The sequence below is a fragment of the Euprymna scolopes genome, chromosome 14 (assembly GCF_053919585.1).
Source record: "Euprymna scolopes isolate OS-2025 chromosome 14, ASM5391958v1, whole genome shotgun sequence".
Classification (NCBI taxonomy): Eukaryota; Metazoa; Mollusca; class Cephalopoda; order Sepiida; family Sepiolidae; genus Euprymna; species Euprymna scolopes.
Window position 1 is genome coordinate 49,467,671 of NC_136495.1, and position 13,651 is coordinate 49,481,321.

Sequence of the window (13,651 nt, forward strand, 5' to 3'; positions counted from 1 at the left end):
CCATTCAACCTTTTCCCCCTCTTCTTCACTCACTTTTCTTAATTACACTTTGTCTAACGCATTCTTATTTTTCTTTTATTAATATTATTGGAATTCTTTCCCATTTTTCCTTGTACCTATTTGTGAATTATTCCACGGATTTCGGCCTTTTGGACCATCTTCCAATTACGCGATTTCCTTGGATTTTACTTGTGCGAATGGAAATTTAACTAACTTTCTTGGATTTACAATTTTGGATTTTACCGTCATTGAATACTTTACCTTTCACCAGACTATCCATTCACGTGAAATCACCGTTTTCTTCACCCTATTCCCTCTACTTCACTTTTTGTTATCAAGTAAGATCTTTGACTTACTTGCAGTTTCATCAAATACTTTTGCATGCAAAATCCGATCCCTCATTTTTCTAATTCCTACCCTCTGATGAGAAGGAAAGTATTTCTTCAAAACTCCGCAGATTAAGGATTATCCACTTATTTAGTGTTTTCTTTTCAAATTAAATATGTTTTTAACTCTTTTTCAAAGTATTTTTAACATGTTTTATTAACTATTTGCTCTTATATATATATATATATATATATATATATATATATATATATATATGTGTGTGTGTGCGTGTGTGTGTGTGCGTGTGTGTGCGTGTGTGCATGTGTGCGTGTGTAGTAATAAGCAACGATCTCTAGTAATAAGTAATAAGATTGCACATCTAAAAACAAGAATAGGTTCAAGGTTCCCAAAATTCACACTAGAATTGTTTGAAAGGACGTGTAGCGCAACGGATAAAGTACAAGGTGAAATTCAGTTACTAATCATCAATTATATTTGATATGCAATATGAAGAATATAATTGCGATGCTTTAAGTTGCAACTGAATTCTTCGTCATGGCTCACGAAACGAGAGCATGCTACCCCTTAAATGCTCTGCCACCCCTGCGAATCAAGTAAATGGTTTCGTTCAAAATTCCAAGCAGATTCCCGAGTTTTTTAAAAAAAAGTTCACACGAACCACCATTATCAAGGCCCGAAGGCCACTCGAGGATAATCGTTAATGGGTATACATTAGTCAATGTGATTATAGCGTAGTAAACATAAATAGTGGGAATTTTGTAAATTGGATTACTTAGGGAGACGGTTCAGGAAATCGGGGGAGAGTTCCACAGGCGTGAAGCTTTGTTCGTGGAATCTACATTTAGGTTAAAGAGTGTAGGGAATTATTGATAGTAGTTTTGGCTAGAGGAGTTCGGCAGAAAGATTCCAGAGTTTGACTAGGAATACTCGAAGAAGGTTGGAAGTGATAATGCTGTGAGAGTAACATCCAAGAAATATAAATTATCAATCCTTATCTAAAAAAATTTTTTTTTTAATAAAAAAAAAAAAAATAGTATATTTTAGTGTCGTATACGTTTCTTTGCATGTAAGTCCATTACATTTATTTTTAACAAAAGAAACACATATTCATAAATTATAAATTAAACTTACATTTCTTTCATGAATCATTTTAACTCTGGTATATTTTTGAAATAGATATCCAAGAAAATTTCATAAAGTTTGAGTTTCACCGAAAACTTCTGATACTGGCGAACGTTAATCAACTACATTAAACAAACTGGATATATTGTTAGCAGTTTTTTTATTATGAAGAAATTATTTAACCAAAGTGTTTTTACTCTAACTTAAGTTTTAGACTTAGTTCGCCAAAGGTCAGTTTAGTTTGTGTTGTGTAGAAACATCAAACTTTGATCCTGCATTCTCCGTTCGTAGTCGGAACTTCTTATCACACGACTATAAATCACCGGATCCCTAAAAAGACATTAATTGTTCTTTTTGTATTTTTATTTCAATTTTAAACGTAAACTGTTATGAACATAGAACATTGTGTGCAAACCTGTTAGGTCAATGCATAGGATTTTCCTGATTATAATTAAGATATACAGGACTCGGATTTTTAACTTTATTCAGATTCATTGACGTTTGCTTCGTTTAACTAGAAAAGTATGTAGCCTGGTCCTTTTGCCTTGGTAATGCTATTTCATACGGCGGTAGCGTCTTAAGGTATTGCCACCATTTAATGTATAATGTTTATAATAGGTATATTATAGGGGGGGGGAATGAAAGCATACATGCAGATGTGCACGTAAAATAAAATGAAAATAAATTAAACATTAAGAGAATAGAAAAGTTCACCAGTTAACAAATGCTAAGTAAAACATAAACACAGTTTTGTGATTGAAAATCGAAGAAATATCAAATTTTATAACAAAATATTTTTAAATAAAATTTTGTAAGATTATAAAAAGGTATATTCAGTAAGTGTTAATTTGTACTAACTCCTGTTTGGTGAAGAAAGATGAATAAATAGCCAGAAGTCAAAATGTTTAGAGTATGAATAATACGCGTATGTCAGTAATAAAAATGGATAAGTATTTGGCAGCGTGGCATTGTGTATGTGTGCTGGTTTACCTTGTTCTTGCTAGTGCATGTATAGATGTGTGCCAGCTGCTGGAGGCTTTTGAATCATTGAAGATTCCTTCCTTATTTGTATAATTCAGGCAAAGGCAGAGTGCGGGTAACAGTGGGTACTTTGGAACGGACAGCTCTAGTTTTTGGCTGTTTCCTTCCTCGTTTTGTAGACGGTTCTATGTTTGCGTCATCTTATTAATTTGGCAGAGACTTGTTAATTTTCGGGTGTGAAACGATTTTCATTAGTCGAACATACTTTACGTTAACACATTCTTGTTAAAAACTAATTTGCTTTTAGAAGTAAAAAGAAAATAGAATCAAAAGGAAGCGAAAAAAGAGGGCAGCAATTAGATGCACTTGCTTTTTAGTGTTCGTTCGAATCGCTCAGCCATTCAGTCACTGTAACATGATTTACAATTACACCCGAAAAATATTAGATCTATTAATAGAATAACAAATGCGTTTAAAATTTTCGATTATAAAAATATAATACAATGAAAAATGAATAATTATAATAACACGTTTCGAGCGGGTTCTTAATTTAAATCCAGCAGAATGCATTTTTATTTATAACTATTCTTTTCAAAATCGGTGTTAAAAGCAGAAACACGAGGTAACAGTTCTCGGTAACTACAGTAAATACGATTCTGATTTTATGTCACTCAGATTTGTTATCGCATGGAAAATAATATTTAAAATTTTAGCGAAAACAAACAAGTTGTAAATTTTTATTTACGTTTATTTTATATATGCACTCATGTTTGGGTAGATAGATGAATGTGGGAATCTGAGGTTAAACACACTGAATATTGTCCTTTTAAATTGTAGTTTTAGTTTAGATATTATAAAATTGTGCTTATAAAATTTAACTAAATTTTATTGATGATGGCTAATTTTAGGTAACTGCTATAAAATATTGAATAAAACTATTTTAGTATTACAATAGAAAAATGCGAACATGAAAAGTAATATGGTTAAGCTTAAACATGGAAAAGTAAAAAATTAGTTTTTAAAACTGGAAAAGAAAGAGACAACATATTCTAGTAAATAATATAATAAATTTATAACTTAAAATATTGCAGCATTAAGGATTGATTATACAAGGAATTAAAAACAAATTCTTAATGCTGCAATTAGTTATAAATTTATTATATGTTTTACTAGAATATTTTGTCTTTCTTTTCAAGTTTTAACAACTAGTCCTTTACTTTTCCATGTTTAAGCTTAACAATATTACTTTTCATGCTCGCATTTTTCTATTGTAATCCGTGATTTTTCCAAACTTCCAGTAAATTCACTTGTTCTTTGATAAATTTGTCTTATTTTTTTGCCCCATAAACACATATGTAATAACAATGTACTGCACTCGTCTGCTTTCAATAAAATCCCCCAATTATCTCTTTTTCATGCTTCCATTCTCTCCGTTTTACTTGTTACTTCTCTTTTAGCGACATAATTGAATTGGTAGCAACAGTAGTCGCTGAAGCGATGTGGTTTCTATAGAAACCAGTCATAAAAGCCGTCGCTCACCTCCTTACGTTTATTTACGATTTTGAACACCGGAAAATTCATCATAGCTTGTTTTACTGAACGAAAATTGAACATTTTTTTTCACAATAAAGCTAAGAAGGTGATCTATAAAATCTAATTTGAAATTTGGTTGAAAAATAAGTGAGCTCTGTAACGCTTTAAAGCAGTTCTAAATGACTAAAACTGCCACTACCGTGTTTGAATGACTATTTGGATTATTCGGACAACTGTTATAATATTGGAAAATATTCTCACAAGGTTTCGGCCGATGCAACCTCTGACCTTTTTCAGGTGTATCTTTTTTCAACTTACGAAACTATTTTTGGCAGAAGAAGAAATTGGCCATCACCGATAAAACAAAGAATAAAAAATACATTTTCAATACGTAAAACGTAAATTAATCTATATAATAAAGTTATTTGACTTTTATCATCGAAAGCTTAGTTCTATAAAAGTAGCACCTTACGTGGGTCTATCCTAACCTAAGAATAAACTAATCCTAACCTAACTCTTAACTAAGACTTGTGTCAGTAGAATAGAAATCCTTCACGACTGAGACAATTTTTATTTTTGTTCCCTTTCTCCACGTTCAAAAACGACCCTGGTGTCTAACTCTGTCTGACGGGAGGGATTATAAATAGTAACTCTAAACTAATACTTAGATTTAGTTTGACAAAACTCGGTTTGGTTCGGTTCAATATCTGTAGAATCACTTTAATATTACATTAGTTAATAATTACCAGTTTGTATAACATCAAACTAGAGCCAACACATAAAATAATTGGAAAATCAAATCTGCGGCAATTTAGCATCGGCATCTTCGACAAGTTACATGGACAATCAGAAAATGCCGAAGCGATTATCGAATCAGCAGTCAGACGAGAACAAATTTCAATGAAAGAGTGAAATTCATTATATGAAGAATTTTTTGAAAAAAAAAATCGAAAATAACTTTCAACACGCCATCTCAACGTGAAAATCCCATGTTAAGAATGGTTTTCTAATTAGTAAATCATTAACACAAGGAACGGGTGACGTTGCGTTTGAATTTATCGTCTAGCAGTCTTCGCATCGGCCTTTTTTGCTGGATACTTTCGTAACTTGTTAGAAGGTGGCAAAGATTAAATTAAAATCAAACTATTTTTTTTTTACTTCAGGTGCTTATGCAGTTTACAGACTGTGCTATTTTTTAGATCGACTTTTAAAAAATTCAATTTTTGCGGTATCTTTTGTTTATTAGGTAATAAGGTGAAAATCCAGAATAGTTAAAAAAAAAAATCCCCCAATGTTAAGAATGGATTTCTAAATAAAAACGTTATTTCAGCATGGTCTGTATTCCAAACTTTAAATATTGCTTTTTTTGTACAATGAATAACCAATCTTTATATAATTTGAACCGTATTTACTGTAGTTACTGAGGATTGTTATCTCAAGCGGTACATGTTCTGATTATCAAAGAATCTTACCTTATCCTATCTTTCAGGTGTGGGGTCCATTTTCGCAAAGCACTTTGTTGCATGTAACGTTGTATCAGACCTGTGTCCGCCTCGATTTCAGGTAAACTCTCAGCGGAAGACGCCGGCATCGGCGACACTTTGTTCCTTTCAAACATCTTGAGAACGATTTTAAAAGTTTTCAAGTCGAAACGAAAGAAAACCGCAAAAAAAAACACTCGCTTAGCGGTCAGTGGTGACTTGTCCGTGTGTGTGTGTGTGTGTGTGTGTGTGTATATATATATATATATATATATATATATATATATATATTAAAAAGAAGGAGAGAGAGTATGTCTGTGTGTGTGAGAGTGAGTGAGTGTGTGAGAGAGAGAGAGAGAGAGAGAGAGAGAGAGAGAGAGAGAGAGAGAGAGAGAGATATTTAATGATGCTTGTGACGTTTATCACATACAATACCCAATGTTGCTTTAAGTACTTTTATTCGGCGCCTGTTCATTCATTGTATACGAAATGACGAAAGACGAACACTTTTTCTCAGCATCTTTTAAAAATCCATGTTTGAAGTTAAAATCACATTTTAAAAAATATAATTCCTGTTTTTAGTTCATGTTGTAATGTTATATACTTTTTATATAATTTTTATATAATTTTTTTTTTTCATTTGTTTTATTAAGAAAAAAGTTGCGACAAAATGTAGTCAGTTTGTTTTATGTTCGGAGAGCAAAATGTACAAAGATTTACTTTGCAACGAAAAATATTTTATTCATATACAAAAAAAAGTACTTTGCCACCAAAACCAAATTTAATTACTATTTTTACGCCAAAATTACATTACTATGTATTACTTAAATTTAGAAATGAAGTTCAAATATTTAAGTAAAACGATTAAACTTTCGAAATTTAGTTTATTAAAAATATATTAATGTATTGGCGTTTCGCATTTTTGTCTTTTATGAAATAGCATCTTCAAAAATTTTTTTTTAAAAAGTTACGAAACACCAATTTAAAAGTGATAATGAAATGATTCACGTCTCCACGAAACTGGAATGATTCCTTCCCTTAGGTAACGAGCACACACACACACACACACACACACACACACACACACACACACACACACACACACACACACATACATATATATATATATATATATATATATATATATATATATATATATATATATATCGTAGTAATAAATGACGAACAAGTTATAATAGTAATTATTTTGGTCAATCTTATAGGCCGTACTTTAAACCGAACATATTAACATACATGTTTCAAGAAATGGGGTAAAACACACACACACACACACACACATACGCATAGAAATGAGGTAAAACACACACACACATGCGCATAAATCCTTCCTGACTGACTGACAGCGCATTCCCTTTAAGATATCAGTGGTCTTATCATAGCTCACAGCACCATCGACAGTAACTGTAATCGCGTTGGACATATTTTAAAATGCGACTTGGAAGTAACATTATTCTTACGTTGAGAAATTTTTAGAAAAGAAAAAAAAAAATGACAAGAAGCTGGTTCCTCTTGTCAATACCTCAATGAACAAGTGTTTATGTTTAATCCCCGCTGAGAGTTTCGTATGTTGTCGAGTAGCGAACAGACCACTGCAACATTTATGAAGTTAGAAAAAGAAAAGAAAGGAAAATCTACCATTCGACCAACCAGGTGTCTAAGTCGTAAGCGCGTCAGTCACTAACAACGGCAGTTGACTGATGAAATTATCGACCCTCCCCGGCCATCTCGGTCACCTCTTTCTATCTACTTGAAAATAATTTATTTACTCTTACTTACTTTGAAGCGAATCTTGTTGCGAAGATAAACTGCCCATTTGTCAGTTATGACACACTAGAAGTGTACCCGCCCCAGGATGGGTAAAACGAATTCCCTGACGAAAACACTTTAATATTTCCTTAAGAAAATCGAAATAAAAAAAAAACTTATGTTTAGAATCCTTACTCCAATTTTGAGTAAAATTCATCACATGATTTTTGATTCTAGAAAATCTCTATAATATTTAAGCGGCCTAAAAAATTGAAATTCGGTAATCTTGATTAATTGCGGTCTAATGACTATGGCACACGTTTCCTATAAATTTTAATTTCCAAATGGAATAGTGTGCTTATATAATGGCTCCTATAATCTCTTCAAAATCACTTTCATCCCAAAACTGAAATTTTGGTAATATTTATTTATTGATATCAAATATTTAGTGTTAGAATTTTATCAAAATCAGATGTACTAAAATTTTCAAGAACCGCTTCCACCCCCTTTTTGCTCCCTATACTTATACCAGTTATCATAGGTGCCACAGGGCTTAGGAAGGAGAACCTGAAGTCCTGCCTAACTAATATTCTTGGTGAACCAAGTGCAAAAGAGATCCAGGCAATTGCACTTAAGGGAACGGCGAGGACACTAAAAAGAGCTCTCGGTTGGTTTCAATAAAAAACGGGGCAATGTTGGCAGCTAGTTTGGCTGCCCCATACCTAGCATTACAATCTTCAAAGGAAGAAAATTAAAAAAAAAAAAAACTAATATAAATAAAGAATACATTTGGCCCCATGTTCCGATCAATTCGATTCCAAAAATTAATAATGATAGATTAATTACTTTAAGAGTAAATTATGTACATACAAATCTATAAACATATGCACACACATACTATCCCAGGCACGACATAATTAGTTCGATGAAGCTCGGATACACTCATCAGACGCTGTAATGTATAATCTTTAAATAAAATAATTAGCACGCGTAGGACGCACAATCCAGCAGTTTGTTTTATTTGAAAAAAAAAAAAAAAAAAAAAAAAAAATATATATATATATATATATATATATATATATATATATATATATATATATATATATATATATACATACAAATATATATATACATATATATATATAAGTGAACGTGTGTGTGTGTGTGTGTGTGTACATTTCCCTACGCAATAACTCTGTCAATTTTTAGTCTACAGACTCGAAATTTGATATACAGAGTACTGAGATTGGGAAAATCGATGTGATCGGTTTTGGCCAGAAATTTAGCGATTAAGGAGTCAAAGTTCAACTATTTGACCTTTGAGAACTCTACCAAACTCCTCCGACAATTTTGGGTCTACACACTTGAAATTTTAGATATAGGTTCCTTGGACATGGATCTAACTTAATAACTTGATTTGAGCCCAAAACAATAAATTTTTAAGGGGGTCATAATAGGGGCCAAAGTTAAAAAAAATGACTTCTGCGGTCTCTTCCAAATTACTCAGACAATTTCTGGTCTAAATATTTGAAATTTGACATAAAAGTGATTCAATGATAGGGCAAGCTTTTTCATCAGTTTGGGTCGAAAATGTTTAGTTACCAATATATAAATGTATGTATGTATGTCTGTTTGCACGTCTACCTTAAAATTTCAATAGAGTCGACGGATTTTACCAAGATTAGTACCGTTTTTAAGTTCGACCTTTCATACGACAAATATCGAAAAATTGGCTAAAAACATTAATATCTTCCCCTTCAACTCGGCACTTTTCTACAGGGGGAAGGTCACTTTTTTCGCCGATATTTTTTAAAGTTATCCTCTCCTTTAGATTGTCTAGCCTTAATTAAAAAAAAAATGTCGCTTCCGGTTTGGAGGTGGTTGTAACAGCATAAACGTTAGGTTTTACCCCGTTCTTTTCCTCCTTTGCGGTACGGGTTCGAGCCTGCCTTCCTACTACCACTTTTTTTTTTTTTGCTCAACATACACATCCAAACACCCGGCCAACGCCGGCCGAAATGCTAGTATATATATATATATATATATATATATATATATATATATATATATATATATATATATATACATATATATATATATACAAAGTTATGAAAAAAATATATATATACACACAAAGTTATAAAAATATATGGCAATTAAGCTACATAGAATATTCCTCGTTTGATCCCCCACAGCGGATCCTTAGACTACGGGGTGATACGGCGAAGATTCTGTGTAGCTTAATTGCCATATATTTTCGTAACTTATTACTTAGCTTTACTTACGTACTGAGTATTATTTAAGTAAATATTAACAATTGACACATAAAATATTGAATCTCCTTACAACATTTCATGTAGATACTTGAAATTACACACACACACACACACACACACACACACACACACACACACACACACACATAGATATATGTGTCTAGTCGCACTGATGAGTTGTGAAACAGCGAAACAGTACTGTATGTGGATGATTAGATATATATACATATACTTAGCTATATATATGTATGGATATAGTTGTGCATATAATTACCTAGTATATATATATATATATATATATATATATATATATATATATATATATATATATATGCGTACATATATAAACATATATATGTATATATACATGTATATATATATTTATATATATATATATATAATTATTTATTATTATAATTATTAAATACCAACAGACACTAGTATTTCATCCTTTCGGGAATCATCGGTGCGGAGTATCACGATTAACACCAGTCGATAGATCCGAACCCGGCAACAGAAGGCATCTCTGGCTTCATTGGCAAGGACCTAATCTATTCGGCTACCGTTAACCACGAGATATACTTTTGAAATTTAAACATTTATGTTTATATGTTTTTTGACGTCTGTCAGAGTAATCTAATCATTATATGATAATCTGTGCATGAGAGCTAAATTATATATATAAAATTTTCATAAACAAGACAACAAAATAAGAATATCATATTGTGTATTTTTCATGATCGTTACAACTGTTTCGAGACCATTCCGACAATTTCTAATATGTGATTTTAAAATATTCCAAAAAGGCCTCGCTTCTATCTATCTATCTATCTATCTATCTATCTATCTATCTATCTATCTTATCTAACTATACTCCTATAAACTTGGGCTTTTTTGTCTATTGATATTAATATAAAAAAAACCTTTTTTCTATTACTTTAAAAAGAAAATACAACTTTGTTAAATAAATATTCACCTGCAAAAGATCTAACTCATTTGCATATTCTTATAAACATTCATTTTAATTAATTCCCTAATCTGTTTTCTTATGGGATGATCATCTTTAGTTAACTATTACGTGTAATTATATCCATGCAGATAGTCTACAGGATGTGTACTTGCGTAATATTTACGTATAAAGTTTATAGTAAACACAAACCTCTTTCTATATATAAATTAGCAGTCCAGCCCAGCTTTGCTCAGTCCCTATGTACTGTTCATGACTTTCCCTATCTTTATGTAAGATTTCAAATGTTTAGACCAAAATTTGTCTGAGTAATTTCGTAGAAACCGCAGAGGTAATTTTTTTTTTAACTTTGACTCCAATTTTGACCCTTAGCATTTATTATTTTGGTCTCAAATAAAAATAAAAAGTTTTACCCATGTCCAAGTTACCTACATCTAAAATTTAAAGTGTTTAGACCCAAAATTACTTGAGAAATTTAGTAAACTATGCAAAGGTCAATTTTTTCAACTTTGACCTTTTGGCAGCCAAATCATCGCTCCAAAACTGTTTAAAAGGTTTCCCGCATGCCTGACTACCCATTTTGTATAAATTTTTAGATGTTTAGACCAAAAATTGGCTGAGTAGTTTGCTAGACACCACAAAGGTAAAATCTTTTGAACTTTAACCCCTTGGCAGCTCAAATTTTTTACCCAAACCGATTAAAAAGCTTGCCCTATCTCTGAATACACTTTATATAAAATTTCAAATGTAATTTGGCAGGTCATTTTTTTGAAAAACTTGACCCCAATTTTTTTGAAAAACTTGACCCCAATTTAAACCCTTTAATATATTTTTTTTTTTTTTGGTCTCAAATCAAATTAAAATATTTGATCCATATCCATGGAACCTATATCTAAAATTTCAATTGTTTATACCCAAAGTTGGCGGAGGAGTTTGGTAGAGTTCTCAAAGGTCAAATCGTTGAACTTTGACCCCTTAACAGCCAAATTTCTGGTCGAAAATGGATTGCAAAGATTTTCCCAAATCTCCATATACTATATATCTAATTTCGAGTTTGTAGACTGAAAATTGTTATTGCGTAGGGAAATGTACACATACAGACACACAGGCACACACACAGACAGGCAGACACTTTCACTTTTATATATAGATAGATATTTGTTTAAAAAATATTGCTTACGATACTCCTCTATCAGCTTTTAGTCTACAGACATGAAACTTAAAATATAGGGTATTCGAACCCATACGAAACTTTATATTTTGGGGAAAATCGGTGCAAAGGTGTGAAACTTACTGATATAGAATATGTCAAGTGAAGATCGAACGACCGAATTACGAATATGCATGCGTAACGTAATAGCTATTGGTTTACGTTTTAATTTTTAGCTCTGCAGCAAACATGTCTTCATAGTCCAGGCATAACCGTCAAAGGAAAAAGTAAATCGTAAGCTAAATGTTATTTTAGTTTCGTTTCTCGTTAGTGGCACACGAGTCATTTTTTTTCAAAAACTTTTTCATCATTACTATATATTAGGTAAAATGTAATATAATAATAAATACGAGATCTGCATTAAGCGTAATAATATTTGAGCATATTTTACGACCATACAATGCCGGGCGCCCTGCTAGTATATATATATATATATATATATATATATATATATATATATATATATATATATATATATATACTAGCGGGTCAGTCCGGCTTTCCTCGGGCCCTATGTACTGTTAATAACTTTATGTGCTTATCTATATATTAAAAAGTTTGACTCATGTCCAGGTAACCTACATCTAAAATTTCAAGTTTTTAGATCCAAAATTGGCGGAGGAGTTTGGTAAAGTCTGCAATTGTCAACTCTTACAACTTTGAACTCGTGGCATCCAAATTTTCGCCCCAAAACCGATTAAAAAGCTTGCTGCATATCTGATATCCCTTTATGTAAAAATTCAAATGTCTAGACCCAAAATTGGCTGAATAGTTTGCTAGAAATCGCAAAGGTCAAATGTTTTGAACTTTGACTCCTTGGCAGCCAAATTTTCTGCCCAAAACCGATTAAACAGCTTGCCCTATGCCTGAGTATACTGCATGTGAAATTTCAAATGTTTATAACAAAACTTTTTATTATCTCGATAGATTCTAAAATAAAGATACTTATATCTGTAATTATCCCTCTCTTTATTTATCTAAATACCTATATATTTTTTCTTAAAATGCCCCTAAATTTGGTCGTACTAGAGTTACTTCTAATAGGGAAGATAAGGCTATCAAGATCCACAACCTAAGAAACAGATTTGAAACAGCTCCCCAAATCCAACAACAGTGCAATCTTGTTAAAAAAGTGCCCTCTTTCTACTGTCAAGAGCAGATTTATTTAAAGAGGAATTTAATTTGCGAGGATATTTTGAAAAACGCAAGGCAATGATTTCTGTAAAGAACAGAAAGTGCCGTCTGGACTTCGTCAGATGCAATGAAGATTATGACTCTTCATATTGGTCAAAAGTGCTTTTTAGCGACTAAAGCAAGTTCAATATGCTAAGCAGTGATGGTAGGCAGTACGTCTGTCGGAGGAAAGACGAAGGATTTAATCGTAGGTGCTCAGTTTCAACGTTGGAAGGTGGTAGAGGTTCAGTTTTGGTATGGGGCATTATTAGTACCAATGGTCCAGGGCCTATAGTTCGCTTGCAAGGTCGAATTAATTCGACCAAGTACATTAATATGTTGACTGAGCATTTTCTACTCTACTTTGGTCGGAAGTTAGATGATAATCCCATCTTCATGAAGGATAATGCTCTCATTCACACAGCTGGCAATGTCAAGAGGTTTCTGGAAGAGCATGATATTCCGTGTTTGGATTGGGCTGCACAATCTCCAGACCTCAATCCTATCGAAAACGTATGGCATTGCATCAAGCAACAGCTACACAATGATAAAATTTCAAATTTTGAAGAACTTTCGACAAAAATTAAAGAAAAGTGGGGTGCTATTTCTCCGGAGTATTGCTGCAGTCTTATTCAAGTAATTCCCAAAAGATTGCCGACTGTCAAATTGCAGAAGGGTCATGCTACTAAATATTAACTCGTTCATTGTGTTCCTGTTGTATTTGTGTTGTATTAATGTCCTAAAGTTACATTTAAATAACAATTTTCCATTGTGAGAGCTTTGTTTTTGCCTC

General features: G+C 32.1%; 1 protein-coding gene across 1 annotated transcript in view; it reads right to left on the minus strand.

Moving 5' to 3' along the window:
* LOC145292991 (transmembrane channel-like protein 7) overlaps nucleotides 1–5,728 on the minus strand; it is a 195,571-nt gene extending 189,843 nt beyond the window's left edge. The window contains exon 1 of the mRNA XM_080139242.1: nucleotides 5,457–5,728. Coding sequence (XP_079995368.1) covers nucleotides 5,457–5,602 — 146 coding nt within the window. The 5' untranslated portion in view covers nucleotides 5,603–5,728. The remainder of the gene's footprint in view (nucleotides 1–5,456) is intronic.
* Nucleotides 5,729–13,651: the final 7,923 nt, after the last annotated feature.